Consider the following 15,936-nt stretch of genomic DNA (forward strand, 5'->3'; position numbering starts at 1 on the left):
GGACTGTTTCATTTGTCTCTGTATACCTGTTAAATTCCTTTAACAAATGTCTTGTGCTTAGTAGGTGTTCAGCAATCAGAAAATCCAACTGCCTGCCAGATGGTGCTACCCAGTTACATCATGAGTACCTTGAATTCAACAGATCAAAACTGAACTCACTTCTCCTACCCACTTTACACATTTCAAACCGTCCTCCTAATTAAATGCCATCCAGTCTTCCAAGCCAAAAACCTCAGAGCAATCCCTAAGTCTTCCCTCTCATTCATCCTCCAAACAAGCCCTGGTGATTCTATCTTCCAAAATACATTACCAATCTGTCCAATTCTCTTTATCTCCACTACCCATCTCGTCCAAGCCACCTTCATTTCTCACCTGAAGCACTGCCAACAATCCTCTGTCTGGGCTCCCTGCTTCTATCCTTGTCTCTTCCAATCTATTATCCACAGAGAAGCCAGATGATCTCTAAAATTCAGAGCTGATTATATTACTTCCTGCTTAAACCCTGATTATGTTACTCCTTGCTTTTGGGTCAGGTTCAAGCTCCCTAGCTTTACCTAATGCACCCTCAAGAACTGACCCCTTTTCTTATATTCTCTGCCTAGAAAGGCTAATGCTCGCAAGCTCAGCACAGGTGCGACCTCCTCTGGGCAACTTTTCCTTACTTCCTAGTCTGGGTTAGCTCCTCTTAGCTATCACCTACTACTGCCCTAAGCATACCTCTATCATAACTCTTACACCACATACATAGAGCACTCTGTACACACTACAATGATCAGTACGCTTGTTTGTCTCATCAAAGCTAATTTATAAGCTTTTTGAGAGCAGAGTTAATGTCTTTTTAAAATCTCAGTGTTTAGCCCATGATTGGCATATAGATTGCAATAAATAATTAAGAATCAATGGATAGTAACAAATGTCTCTCCAAACTTCATTTTTGTAGATAGCTTATAAAAGATCTCTTTTCTTTTGGAGACATTCTTTCTTCAAAGTACAATATAGTCGACTGTCATGCAGGTGATATTGATTGAATATTGAATGTTCTTCACCAGCAATTTCAGACAATTTCTGGGATTGTACCATTTCTTTAAAATGGCAGATGCTACCCTTTTCTTTTCCCCTAGGTAGTTTTTCTCGCAGAGATTAATGTCATCAGTAGTTGGGGGTGCCATGCCCTTGGTCCCATATACCTCCCTTGACCTCTAAAGTCCTTTTCGATACCTATGGTTCATGTTTCACAAAACTGCCCATTTATTTGGATTCTAAGTTCTGTTTGCTTATGGTGTTAATTTTCCTCTAGGTTTCCCTCAAGCCACTGGGGCATTAAGCGCAGAACTGTCCCATGCTTAATCTTTGCAAACAATATTGATTAAGTAAATGTTGGGCCAGTGACTGAGGGGAGTGGTTGCTCAGGAATTTAACAAGTTTTGGGCTGAATAAAGTAAATTATATTTCTTTAAACTGAAAAAATGGCTAAAACTAAGCATCTTGAACATTACTCTCTCTGATTATTACCTCAAATTAACAACCCTAAGATTATTTTAAAAGTATTAGATCCCTGAACCTGTTTAATAATGTTAATGTTTAACAGATATTCTTACACTCTGCTAAGCAGTGTTGTAAGTGTTTTATGCCGTGAACTCATTTGATCATCTAGACAACTCTCTGGGGTAGGTACTATTATTATCCCTATTTTACAGATGATGAGGAAACTGAGGCACAGAGAGATAATTTCCCCAAGGACAAGAGTTATCCCTGTCAGCTGCCAGATGTATTCTCTCATTTTAATCGAATGCTTATTTATTGAGCACCTACTAAATGTGGTAACTGACAGAATAGACAAAACTACACTTAAAGTAAGAAGAAATCTTAATGCAATATTGACATGAGTGAATTGTCAAGGTGAGTCAGGCTCTTTTTACTTAGTGGGAAATGGAGAAAGAGTATGTAGTTAAATGGCGCAGACATACCTGTTTGGGTAAATCTGGTTTGTGGCAGCTGAAGAAAAGACACTTAGTTTTGAGGTGTATGAAAACAGTCATTCTTTCTTGAGAGCTAAGATGACTTTTAGAAGGGGCATCTGATACAGTTTGTTTATTTATTTGATGCAGTATATTTAGCATGAGGTAAGGGCAAGAAGGAAATACACAGGTATGACGCCTGTTTGGAGCAGGAAAAGAAAAAGGTTAAAAAAAAAAAAAAGTAAGGCGCTCTTTTTGCTTCCTCCCGCCCAGAGAATTAGTAAACAGCCTGCTTAAACACCAACCACCTACCCAAATTCTCTTGACTGCAACTCAGACTCTTCAGATCTGCGCTTTTTAGAAGTACTTTCGAGTTCTGGCACCTTAAGCGTGAAATGCCCTGTAGTCAAACGTTCTGAGGGAAACATATATTCTTGCAATTCAAAACGGACTTGCATCCTACCAGCGAGCTTTTCTGTTGGCCGATTCTATAGTTCCTCGCCTGCCCATTTTTCATAAAACGACACGCCACACCTGACCGACCACACAGCCACCGATCCCATTCTAACGCCGGCCCATCCTGTTACCCTTTTAAGAGGCGGATCCCGCAGTGTCCTTTCCTCCCTCCCAGCCACCTCTACCCCCAGTCGGCTGGGCGGAGCTTCGCGCTAAAGCCCCGGAGCCCGACGCGGCCGCAGCAGTGGCGAGGAGGACTGGAGCTGCGAAGAGCTGCAGCTGCGGCGGCGGCATCTCCAGCGACTTACGTGCCTCTCAGCTCCGACCCCGCTCGCCGCGCGTGCCAGTCTCTCCCCGCCCCCTCCCCACCTGGCGCGCACCTGGTCGAGGCCAGGGTCCCGCCGAGAGCCAGGAGGGCGCGTGCCAGGGGCCCGAGGGGACCGCAGAGCGCGCGCGCCATGGGGCCGCCGCCCGGGGCCGGGGTCTCTTGCCGCGGTGGCTGCGGCTTTTCCCGATTGCTGGCCTGGTGCTTCCTGCTGGCGCTGAGTCCGCACGCCCCGGGCTCCCGGGGAGCCGAAGCGGTGTGGACCGCGTACCTCAATGTGTCCTGGCGGGTTCCACACACCGGAGTGAACCGCACCGTGTGGGAGCTGAGCGAGGAGGGCGTGTACGGCCAGGATTCGCCGCTCGAGCCCGTGGCTGGGGTACTGGTACCGCCCGACGGGCCGGGGGCGCTCAACGCCTGCAACCCGCACACAAATTTCACGGTGCCCACCGTCACGAGGGACTGGGGCAGCAGCGTGCAAGTCTCCTGGTTGGCCCTCATCCAGCGCGGCGGGGGCTGCACCTTCGCGGACAAGATCCATCTGGCTTACGAGAGAGGGGCGTCTGGAGCCGTCATCTTTAACTTCCCGGGGACCCGCAATGAGGTCATCCCCATGTCTCACCCGGGTGAGTGCAGCTACCTAATTGCGCCCCATCAAACCCTGCCAAGGCCATTTTCTCTTATTTTCCTCAGTGTTCTCCCCGCCCCCCCCACCCCGGTCCCCTTGCTCCGAAGGAAAACGAGTGTCCTTTTTGTCCCCACCGAGTGAGGCAGGGTCCTCTCTTTCCCGAGATTCACCCTGCATAGGGGGTTGGGCGGAAAAATCCTTTAGAATTTGCCTCTGGTGGAAAAGGGTAAAAGCAAACGGAGTGCGGAGGCTGGCAACTCGAGAAGGACTGTTTGGGCTCTTTGCGTCGTCTTTTCCCGGGGTTTCACGAGGGTGTCTTGCGCTGGATTAATTGGTTGGTGGTGGTCATTGGCTTTGAAATGACTGGGGAGAAGCCTACTGGAGAAGCCGGCCTGGAAATCCCTTCCTCAATCATGTCTTGTTGACAGCCTCAGGCCCAAAGCAGATTTTTCCCTCCTCTCTCCTTGTTTTTCTCTCTGTTTCCTAGTATCAAGTACAAGATTGTGTTACCGTGCCCTGTTAACCTCATTGCAGTTTGGTAGAAACTTAGCTTAGCTTTTGGGTTATTCTATGCCCAGGGGTCTCGGGTTCCAAGTGATTGCTAGTATCAGTGCTTTCCTCTGCTTTTGAAAAATCTGATTTAGGTTATTGAGTGGTGAAACAGGTTGATTAGTATTATTGAAAAAAGAAGAGGTTTCTGCGTGAGGCTGGCAAAGGCCTAGACTTTGGAAAATGTAATCCAGGTAGGTCTTAAATTTGTGGAAATGAGGTGGGTTACTATTTTTCCCTCTTCAGTTATCCTTCCAGAAACCTTTTCCCCTATTTGTGATTAGGTATCCATACCATATGTACATAGTGATCCTAGGCCCCAAAACATAAAGGAAAAAAAAAACTGGGGGAGAAAAAGGCAGAGACACGTTATAGCAGTATATCATAGTTGTTGAGAGCTGGGCCTCCAGTCAGACCTTGGTTAAATTCCGGCTCCACTGCTTACTTGTCCTGTGACCTTGAGCAACTTATTTGAAGTCTTTAAGTCTGGGTTCCCTCATCAATCAAATGGGAAAGAACTAAGAAAGAACCACTCCCACACATTTGCCTTGAGGATGAGATGAAATAATGCCTGTAAAGAGTTTGACACCTCATCCTTTTCGGTAAAGGTTAGGGGATAGGATTAGCTTTTTAGGAGTCTCTGGAGAGATGAATCTGGAGGCTGTGTGTATTTTCTAAAAACACTGGCCCTGCCTAGAGAGCACTTGCAGTGAGTGGCTGGGTGGTATAATGGAAAGAGCACTGAACTGGAACTCGGGAGATTTGAGTTATTTTAGTCCCTTCTCTGTCTCTACCAGCTTTGTGACCTTGTACAAGTTACTCACTAGTCAAATGATAGTATAGAGGTAGGGGGAGGAGGAGGCCAAGTTGGCAGACCATGCAGAGACAAAAATGAACTAGATGAACTCTAGATGAATTCCAGCTCTAAAATGCTGTGATTCTTAGATTTTATGTTGATTAAAGGAGCAACTGTGTCTCTTTTGGTTGATAATTCATTGATTAGAATGAAATTACTTTTATAAAGGCTGTTAGAAATGAAGAATAAGGACAATTTTAAAGTCCTTACATTTTCAAGTTGGCTACCTAAATGCAAGGATTTGACTTGGCCTCCTGCACACAAGATTTATTTGCATGGATGATTTGGAATTGAAGAGTACTCTTTAATTAGAGGGTTCCTATTTAGACCACTTTCATCCTACTTCTGTTAAGGACATAAGCTTATATTTGTCTGGTAGTTTTAGGGGAAAATAAAATAAATTTGTGTTGAGCTCCCACTATGTGCCAGGAACTCTATACACATCTTACTTAGACTTTATTGGGAGACAGTATGGTATACTAGGAAAAGCCCAGGCATTGTAGTCAAGAATGGGAATCAAATTCTGGATTTACCACACAGTAGCTTTGTGTCCTTGGTCAGATTATTTAACTTTACTGAATCTCAGTTTTCCCATCTATAAAATAGAGCTAATATTTACATTGCTGTGATTATTAAGGATAACGTATGTAAACTACCTAGCAGAAAATAAACACTCATTTAAAGTTATTACAAGGGAGAGGGTATAGCTCAGTGGTAGAGTGTGTGCTTAGCATGCACGAGGTCCTGGGTTCAATCCCCAGTACTTCCATTAAAAAAAAAAAACTAAATAAACCTAATTACCCCCCCAAAAAAAACCCAAAACCAAACAAACAAAAACTAAAGTTATTACAATAGGCTAATGCTAATAAGATGCAAAAAACTGATGAACAAACATGTGCTTATGCAACTGTCAGTGTAAAAATGTTGGGAATCTAAGCATGGCTTTTTGTTTCAGGATACTGTAAAATAAATATAATATATTATTAAAATTATTAAAATATAATAGCAATATATTATTTTATTAATAAAAATAATACAAGAAATAAAGCCCTAAATATTGATCACTTAATTAAAACAACATTCAGAAAAGTGTTTTGATACTTTAAAAATGTATTATTATCTGAGATGATGACTGTAGCAGTGTTTACCCTTAGGCTAACTAGCTAAAAGAGCTAGCTGGTTCCTTGAGGTATGGAATTACATTTCTCCCTTGAAGTCCTGGAGAAACGACTTTTCAACACAAGGGGAAAATCACTTTGCATTTCATCCCTGTCTGTTGTTAAATATTTGTTTGCAAAGTGCTGTGTTGTTTGCTCTGCTCATTCCTGAGCACAGTCCCAGGGTTCACTGTAATCTCTGGTCAAAAACGATTTTCTCTGGGATCTTAGTGGCAAAGAGGTAGGACTGAAGTTTAAGTGTTAATTAACTTAATATATATTGCCATGAATTATACAAGGGCCACCAAATGTGGAAAAGCCATTGCTGTTGTCTTTATTTACAGAACCTTTCTTCACCCACTCTCACAGGGGCCTGTGCTTGAATTGTCTGTCCTTTGTTGGAGTTTGTGCTGATCATCCACACTCCCACCAATCACAGTCCTGTGACCAAGAAGACCCATTTGTTTCAAGTAACAGAACTAACCGGTTTAGAACAGTTGACTTAAAACTTTGGTGTTTTGGAGAGAAACTCCACTATATGTGAGCAATCAGTTAGGAAAATGACGCTGTTTTTATGCATACCACAATTTCCCAAAGGGTAGCTGGAGCCATACAGCAGCCCATGCAGTTTGTTTCTCTATGTTATTTTGGTTGCAAAGGGTCCAGGAGAATCCTGATTCACACGGATTAAAAAAATTGTAAATGACAGATTTTTTTAACAGCTGATCCTTCAATCTCTGGATATTTTTCATTCAAATTGATCCAGAGACTGGGGAGAGAATTCGGAGAAAGTTTTGGTTTCACCGTTTAATTACTAGTCACATGTCTCATCTTAAACCTGAAAATCAGATAACAAGCAGCCAAAACTTTGAGTAAGCACTAAAGCCATGTAAAATGTAGGACTGTCTCGGTGAAACACATTATGCGTGCTCTTGTTATATTGCACAACTGACTCTGCTGCTTTTGCCAAGCAGATGAGCCCGAGCCTTGCAAGCTTCCTAGTTGAACACAGCCCACGGGTTGAAGTGGTGTCAGTACTTCCTTGTACAATTTTCCTTGAGTCAACATATGCAGACACGAACTTATTGAAAGACCTGTGCAGAGCTGCAGGCTTCATAATCCGTGACGCATTTACAAGAACTTGAAACATATTCATGAGGATGGCGGGAGAAGCATTATTCCTGAGGTCTATAAAAAAAAGTGAATGAACCACACTGCTTAAATTAATGATTTGGTGGTCTCCCATGGGATACAGTTTGCTATATAAAACAGTAGCTTGTATGCGTTGTTAGAAGACAGTTAAGCATATGAAGAGGATGGCCTCTGCCACTTACTATTTTTAAAATCTTAGGCCAGTATTTCACTTCTGTAAGTCTCAGTTTTCTCCTGTGTAAGATGGGCATAATAATAAACTTGTCTGATAAGGTTAGTGGAATTTAATACAGATAGTGTTTGTTTAACACAGAGCCTGACCTTTAGGGAGCTTCTATAACTTTTTTTAGCACAATTAAGATAGTTAAATGTATTTTAGAAAATGGAACTTGAATTGTATGCTAGTGGTATATAATTTGAAAATGAATAGCCCAGAGTACTTCACAGTCCCTATTACCTGACATGTAACTGTAACCCTTTAGGCGTAAAGTGACTAGACTGAATTCTTTTTTTTTAATTGTTTTTTTTTTAATTGAGGCACTGAGGATCGAACCCAGGACCTTGTGCATGCTAAGAGCGCACTCTACCACTGAACTATACCCACCCCTCTAGACTGAATTCTTGATAAGAAAATGACCTTTTGGCCCACCTATGTTTTGTCATTCTTTTCTCAAATAACTGCTCCTTCAAACAGCCAATCTTTCAATTCACAAAGGACTTTGGAATAGGATTTTCCACTGATTTATGGCCACCCAATCCCTTCTCAACCATTTGACATTTAGTTTTTATACTGTTTTTTGTTTTTGTTTGTTTTGCCCCCGAGGAAGTTGACTTCGAAAAGAACCTTTTTTAGTAGAATGAGTGGTTCAAAAGAAGATGAGAACAGATTGGGTGGTGATGATTTACCAATGTAAAAACACCATTTCAAAATCTCTTCCCATGTGCATCCTTTTGGGCTTCTTGCAGTACTGTATTTGATACTGTTGACCACTTCTCCTTTTGAAACTTTCCCAAGCAGTCTCTTGCTTCTCTTGCCTCTCTTTGGTTTCATTTCTGTTATTCTACTAGTGCATTCATCTCACACCTCTTCCTCCTGGCATTCACACCCAGGCCTCCAACTCTCCTCTAATAAATAACCGCCACATCCAGTTGATAACATCACTTACAATCTTTTCATGTATGTTGCTTTCTCCCTGGCAATTATTATTACCCTGCTTTCAGTTCCTGTGTCTTCTCCTGGGAATAAATACTTAGCCTCCTAATTGGTCTCCCTGCCTCCGGTCATTTCTTCCCTCCAGTTCTTCCACATTGCCACTGGAACACAGCTCTGGTCACATATATGCCATTGCTCAAAAGCCCATTACTTATAATTTTTAGAATATGTCCCTCAGAACGGCATACAAGACTCTTAATAATCTAGTCCCAAGCTGCTTTTGAAGCTTTGTATACCTCTTGTCTTATGTTGATCCTTAAACATTCTCTACCCTTTCCCATTATCATTCCTTTGCTCGTATTTCTGCTCTTGCCTCTGTACCCTCTTCTTCCCAGCTCTGCTGGTCAAAACACTTACCCATCCTTCAAAACCCAACACAGACGCCTCCTCATCTTTGAAGCTTTTCTCAATTACTTCTTTTGCTCTTCCCACCACAGCCCCCACACCAAAACCAAAATAAGCTCTTCCCTTAGCTCCCATAGTCTCTTTTATAGTACTGTCTGCATTTTGCTGGTAGTTATTTGTTTATATATTTTACTTTCCTATTAGACTTTAATCATTTGAATGTTCTCTTAATTTTCAGATTCCCCATAGGAACCTTTGTGTTGTGTGTGCTCGGGAAATGCTTGTTGAGTGGACTTAAATACACAAAAATGTCAGAGGGTTGTAAGATTCGCTAGAAAAGTATCTAACAGAAGAAGATTGAAATTCAATTCTTTGAACATTTATCAAGGGTCTACTATATGCTAGGTACTATGTTTCTTGCCTGAATATACAAAGGAATAAGAATACATAAATATTTCAAGATTGCAAGCTCCCTAATTTTATGGTGGTTGCAATCATGGGCCACTTTATGGGATCTTAATGGCAAAATGACCTAGGCAACAGAGAAATAGTGCCAATGAGTATTTACATTGAATCTTCCCTGTTCTTTTTTTTTTTTTTTTGATGTTTTAAAACTTGATTTACACCATTCAATTGATGTCTCCAATTGAAAGACTTCCATTGAACATGCTGGTGAATGTGGAATTCCATAACATATAAACCTCTAAAAAATAAATATAGCTTGATCAGTGAGTTGTTTTTCTAAGCACATAAAGAATTGTTTCGCCTGGTCCATGGAAGATGTGTGTTGTCTCATATAGAATGCCACATTTAATCTCTGTTCTCAGACTTAAGTGGAGGAAATAGAGGGGAGTACCAAAGATATGTACTAAGTGATTTTCTTATCATAAAATTAACCATGCTTCTTGAAGAAAACTTGGAAAATACAGAAAAGTATAAAACTAAAAAGCTACATATAATTCCATAACACAGAGATGGTACCATTAATATACCTTCTTGTCTCTTTCCATGTATAAGTATGCTTTTGTATCCTACTTTTATCATACTGGTTATCTTTTTCATGAATATGAATACAGTAAAAAGAAAATACAATCTAAAGGAAAGCATAAAAAGCCATAAAGTAACCATTTTAGTATTTTGGGATGTTTTGTTGTCATTTTCTTTTGCTTTGCATATATATTATTTAAAGAATTATAATTATATACTTTATATACAGTTTTCTACCCTGCTTGTTACTCTAAGCATTTCCCCATGTAATTAGAAATAGAAAGAGAATGTTCTTGTAAGCTGAAGACGGTGGTCTTTGACTGGAAGGTGGAGATGGAGCTTCTCTACCATTAACTAGCAGAAAGGAAGTGTAGAAATGGTGATGGGGAAGGATGTCAATTGGAACTTTTAAAACAAAAATATGCCCCACAGAGATTTACATAAAAATACGCTTACTAGCCATAAACATGATCTGGCCTAACCCATATGCATTGCCTGTTGTGGGCTTGGTCTTTTGAAAGGGTTGATCACCACTTGTGCCTTAGTTCCTCTTCCATAATCTTCCTTTAGGTGCTGTCCTTGTCACAGATGAGGTTTGCACCCAGTGTCCTTGTTGCTTGGCTAAGTAGGGCCTCATTGACTAAAATAGCTTTTATTTTTCATGATGGCCACTGAACTGTAAACTATTGTTGGGGTTCTCCCCAAAGTTTACTTAGTAGGGTACCACAAATACTGCCTAGGAGTGAATAATTTTGGGTATCTAAATGGTACTGAAGAATAACGTACATACCAAAAAAGGTACAGAAATAATTCATGTATAGCATTGTGAATTTTCACAAAGCAAGCACACCTGTGTAACCAGCACCTAGCTCAAGAAACAGAAGAGGACAAGAGCCCCTGAAGACTACCTTGCTGCCCAAGCTGAGGAATTTTTGAAGCAGCACGATTGTCCACTTTGTCTCCTGAGGAAATGACCTCTTGCAGCATGTGGTAGGAGCCCAGGCAACCCACAGAAACAAATCCTTCACTACATTGGAGCTGGTAAACTAGTTAACTGCGGTGATCCTCAGCTACACACCGTAGGAAGTTACTTCCAAGCTCAGAGTACAAGCACTTTTTGACACAGTTACTAAGCCAGTTCAGAGTTACCACGTTTTGCTATTAACACTGGCTTTAAAAAAAAAATGGAGGTACCAGGGCTTGAACCCAGGACCCCGTGCGTGCTAAGCACACACTCTACCACTGAGCTATAACCTCCCCCCATTTAATACCCACTTCGAAGCCCTATGGGCAAAGCAGAACACAAGGGCGCTTTGCTATTATTCCATTTCCTGTTCTGTCTCTTTCCGCTGTATGTATGTCTTTCTATACATCATGACATATAATTACTGCTTGAACTTACCCATAGACTTGTTACAATATTGATTTCTTTGGAAAAGAAAGTTTGGTGATTCATGCCTAACTTGATGGAGGCTGTTAGGTGCAGAACCTAGTCACGATTTACTTGGTTTTAATGCTTGAATGCTCAGGTTAGGTACAAATCAGTGATTTTGAGTTACCCCTGTTTATTTTGACCTTTTCTGAAAGAAGATGGTGCTTGAACTCACTTGTTAATATGTGTGTTTCTCTCAAGATATTAATCATTCTCATTTCAGATAAAATGTTGAAGTAGCTTTGTTAAATGCTGCCTGCAACTAAAAAGTCTTAGCTTTTGAAAAGAAAGTATACTAAAATGTTAACCTTGGTTATTTCTGGTTGGTGGAATTATAGGTGATTATTGTTCTCTTCATTATTTTTCTGTATTTTCTGAATTTCCTATATAATGAATATGTTTTATACTTGTAATCAGAAAAAAAATCAGGTATTTTAAAAACTTGAAAATACTTCTATCATGTTGATAAATCCTAAAGAAAGCATTAGTAATGTGGCCATAGCAACAACAGGAACAAAGCATATCTGATAATAGAAGTCATTTACAGACTATTATGAGAATTTAAAGAGAAATTACTTTGGTCTTTTGGCTATATCTTACCCACATAATTGTTAGAGTGGTCCTTTCTCAGTAACACTAATTGGTTTCTTCATATGTAAAATGAGCCTTGAACACTAAAGAACTTTAAAGGCTGACCTTTTTCTGTTTTAATATGGAATAGAATAGTTCTCTTTATGCTTTGTATCACTATTTATATTGTTGTCTTTCCCCCTTTACACCTACCTCACCTTTCTTGGTATTTTTGTTTCTTTCCCATAGGAGACCTGCTTCAGCTCACTAGCCCCCTTCAATTTCTATTCTATTCAGTACTTTTAAGATTAGTGCTAAATTTAACACCTTAGCATGAAGAATCCAATATATTGGCAGTTTTCACCCATGACACACTGAGTTCATCTGATGACAACAGCCTTTGTCATTCTAGAAAAAAAGGAGGAAATTTTGTGATAATTAAGGAAGAGGGAAATCATAGTGTTCTTATTTTACACTTTGTTAATGATACACAGAACATACAAGCTCAAAGTTGCATTTAGGACGTCGTTGAAACTGAATTACAGATCTTCCTAGACTTATGGTGGGATTATATCCTGATAAAACCATCGTAAGTTGAAAATATCGGTAAGTTGAAAATATTGGTAAGTTGAAAATGTACTTAATACACCTAACCTACTGAACATCATAAGTTAGCCTGAACTACTTTAAACGTGCTCAGCACACTAACATGAGCCTACAGTTGGGCAAAATCATCTAACACAAAGCCTGTTTGATGATAAAGTGTTGCATATCTCATGTAATTTATTGAACACTGTACTTAAAGTGAAAAACAAAATGGCTGTCTGGGTCCAGAATGGTTGTAGATGTATCGGTTGTTTCCTGTTGTGATCGCGTGGCTGGCTGCTTCTGCCCAGCATCAGGAGAGGGTATTGTCCCTCACATCGCTAGCCCAGGAAAAGATCCAGATTCAAAATCTGAAGTATAGTTTCTACTGTATGCGTATTGCTTTTGTACCATCATGAAGTCAAACCATCATAAGTCAGGGATTGTCTGTACTTGTTTTTAAATTTAGCGTTTCCCTTGAAATAATATTCTGCTATGTGAAGCTCCACAAGTTGGTGGTTTGCACAAGAAACTCAAACTCAAGGATAGCTTCTGTACCACTTCTTTTCCTCTTAGGATACATTTTGTGTCCTACTTTTCTTCTCGCTTCCTTTGCCTTTCATAGCTTGATTAATTCTACCTTAGATTCTTTCTCTCTCAGCCCCATCTTCCTTTTTAAAAAGACCTTGAGCTTCCTTCTATGCAATTCCATTTCTTTTGAGGTGAAATTAAGCATTATAAGAAACCAGTACTCTCAATATCTGATGAATTTGAATGTGTCCATAACTCACTCCCACAATCTCCATAAAAACCTCCCATCAACCATGTAATCTTCCTGATTAAATATGCATTTTTCTTGTGTCCCAGTATTTAAGTTAAATTTTAAATGCTTTAGGGTTTGGGTTTTTTTTTGTTTTTGTTTTTGTTTTCTTTTTTGCTTTAGGTATTTCCGTGATTTTTTTTCTGAGAAGTTTTAGTACAAGTATGGCTTAAATAACCATTTATATTTGCTTTGAAGTTTTTGGTCCTCAAAGCATTTCACATGACAATAATCTGTGGGCTCACTTGGGAACGCAGACACTGCTGAGCAGCACTACTATGGGAAAATGTATTCTCTCTAGTTCCAAACAACTGATTTACAAATGAATTTTTGAAACACAACCCATCAGTGTTTCTGTTGTGGTTATTGTTCATAATGATAGCTCTACAAAATATAGCTTATTGTGTTCTCCCCAATCATGCTGGTTTAGAGAGCTTTCTCTGCTTACTCAGGTTCTTTGTAATGTTCACCAAAGATCTACCTCACCTTTTCCATGTGTTTCACCTTAAGGACTCTGCATTTTGCTTTCCTAACCTATGATCATTTCAGAAGTTGGCTTATTTTAATAGCATTTGTAACGTTCCCAAAAGTTTTAAAACCATAACTTTGACTTGTGGCTTAGTGAACCATTAACAGATTTCCAAGTCAGTACATCTTTCCTTACTTTAGAGGATTTCAACAGTCATTCAGATGAAGGCTAGAAAAGTGTGATTCTATTGAGTGAGGATTTCGTAGAGCTACAAGCAACCTATATTTAACACAAGTCTGAAGTGCGTTGAGTTGTAGGAGGGTTTTGAATTCTTGTTTTCCACCACCATCATTTCATTTTGGCAAGAGAACAGGATGTCTAAAAGAAAGTGAAACTGGCTGGTGCAAAAACACCAGTCACCTCCCTCGCTCTAGCCCTCCACCCGCCCCCTATCCATTTTACTCCTTCTGTCTGGCTGATGCCTTTTGGTTGAACTGGCAGACAAGACAAGGAAAATGACATACCTTGAGTAACGTAATTAAAGGCTAGCAAATTATCCTTTGATGGTAAAGAAAGCTACATTGCTCTATTTTTATTTCAACCCATTGTACCAAAGATGAATGTGTTCCATCTGAAATTGGGAGATAGCATATTACAATGGTAGAACAGGTGTCCTTGAATCAGATGGCTTTGTTTGAATTCTAGCCCTACCAATTAATAAATATGTGATCTGGACTTCACTTATCTTGTTCATAAAAAGGGGGATAATAATGCCCATTTTCTATGATGTTGTAAATAAAGTGCTGGGCATGCAGTGGACATTTTGTAAATGTTAGTTCTCTTGAAACTTAACAATTTTTTTTATTAAACATACTATTTCACCTTTGGTTATTACAGCTGTTCACTACCACATTTTGAAATATGTAATTGTTTTATATGTAGAAGTAGGGAAAAAACTGTGACAATCCAAATTGCTATTTTTCTGGCGGTTTCTGAGAAATACGGGTAGAATCACATAATCAAGAAACTGAAACAACTTTTGTCCTTCTCTCCTGTGTATTTCCATCTTAAGCAGCAGCAAGACATTAAAATCAAGATGTGAAGCTCTAACAATAGAAATGACTTTGGACCTTTTGATGGCAAAGTGGTAAAGATCGGGGACTTAGGAATCAGATGGATTTTGATTTGAATCCCAACTGTATCATGCAGTGGCTTTGTGACCTTAGCTAAATTAACGTCTTTTAAGACTCAGCTTTTTCATCTATAGAATAGGGGATGATATTTGTACCTACTTCATAGGGTTACTGTGAGGGATAAATTAGATAATATATAAAGCACTTTTTACACAGCCTGGTTCATTAAAGAATAGCTTAACCACTCCTCACCCTCATGTACAGTCCTGTCCTGGAGACTGGCAATGCGTACCACTGCCGGGCTTCCCAGAGCCTCTGATATGCTAAATAAACACGGTTTAACCTTGTTCAATGTGTTGTTTTCTAAACTTATTTATTTATAGAACCCCTTTCCTATCAAAATACTTAACAACTGAAATATAATTTGGAAAACACTGATTGCCATGCACTTGATAACTTTTCCCTTCTCTCTCCCTCTCTCTCCCCTCCACTCCCCTCCCTCCCTCCCTCCCTCCGTCTCTCTCTCTCTCAGACTGGCCTCATATTTTACCTGTATCAAAGTTCTGTCAGTGTCAAGGAGTGACTAGACCAATTATCTCACTCTGATAAGAACAGAATGTTTTCAACTGTGATGACAAACATTTTAGTTATGTGTCTTGGTACTAATATGGTGCCTTTTAAATCAGGTTAATATGACAAGTGTAATTATACAGGCTAGGCTTATTCTCCTTATTGACTTTCAGAAACATTTTAATGTGAAAGGATGAAAACACCAAGGAGACAGGTTTGTGTTTGTTTTTATCAGTCTTTAGGCCTTAGTACAGGACTTAGCTTTTATAATACTTCATAAAGGAGGAAATTTAATATTCTCAATTAGTAGAATATTCTTAGTTTTGGATTTCTTTTAACTGAATGATACCAACATTTATAGAGGCATGCCAAATTCTCTTTTTCTCCAATTCAGATACCTAATAGAATACTAATTGGATGTCTGTAACCTTTGCATCCTTGCGTTCATGTGGCAAAGTCACAATGAATACCCCATCTCTCAACATAATACTCTTCCTAATTTTAATGATTAATGTAATTTCCAAACTAATTCCCGTATTACAAACTATACATGAAGAGAGTATGTACAAAAAGAGGTTCCAATTTCTACAAAAGTTTGAACACCCCCTTTATGACGAGCATGGTGGCTGGAGGTCGTGGTAGGAGACAAGTGAATGGAAAGTAGCTAAAGATAAACAATGGCCTGGTCCTTTCTGTCTAGCTGACATTTTCGGCCTATATTGCTTTTCTTT

At 39.7% G+C, this 15,936-nt stretch overlaps 1 protein-coding gene across 3 annotated transcripts in view; it reads left to right on the forward strand.

The window, feature by feature from the left end:
* RNF128 (ring finger protein 128) overlaps nt 1–15,936 on the forward strand; it is a 75,332-nt gene that overhangs the window by 25,080 nt on the left and 34,316 nt on the right. The window contains exon 1 of one of the 3 annotated variants that reach the window (XM_031446201.2): nt 2,642–3,365. The exons of 1 other annotated variant lie outside the window; for it this stretch is intronic. In XM_031446201.2, the coding sequence (XP_031302061.1) occupies nt 2,873–3,365 (493 nt within the window). In that variant the 5' untranslated portion in view covers nt 2,642–2,872. Of the gene's footprint in view, nt 1–2,641; nt 3,366–15,936 lie in introns of those variants that run through there. One more of the 3 variants, XM_064482887.1, reaches the window with a different exon arrangement.

The sequence above is a fragment of the Camelus dromedarius genome, chromosome X (genome assembly GCF_036321535.1).
Source record: "Camelus dromedarius isolate mCamDro1 chromosome X, mCamDro1.pat, whole genome shotgun sequence".
Lineage (NCBI taxonomy): Eukaryota > Metazoa > Chordata > Mammalia > Artiodactyla > Camelidae > Camelus > Camelus dromedarius.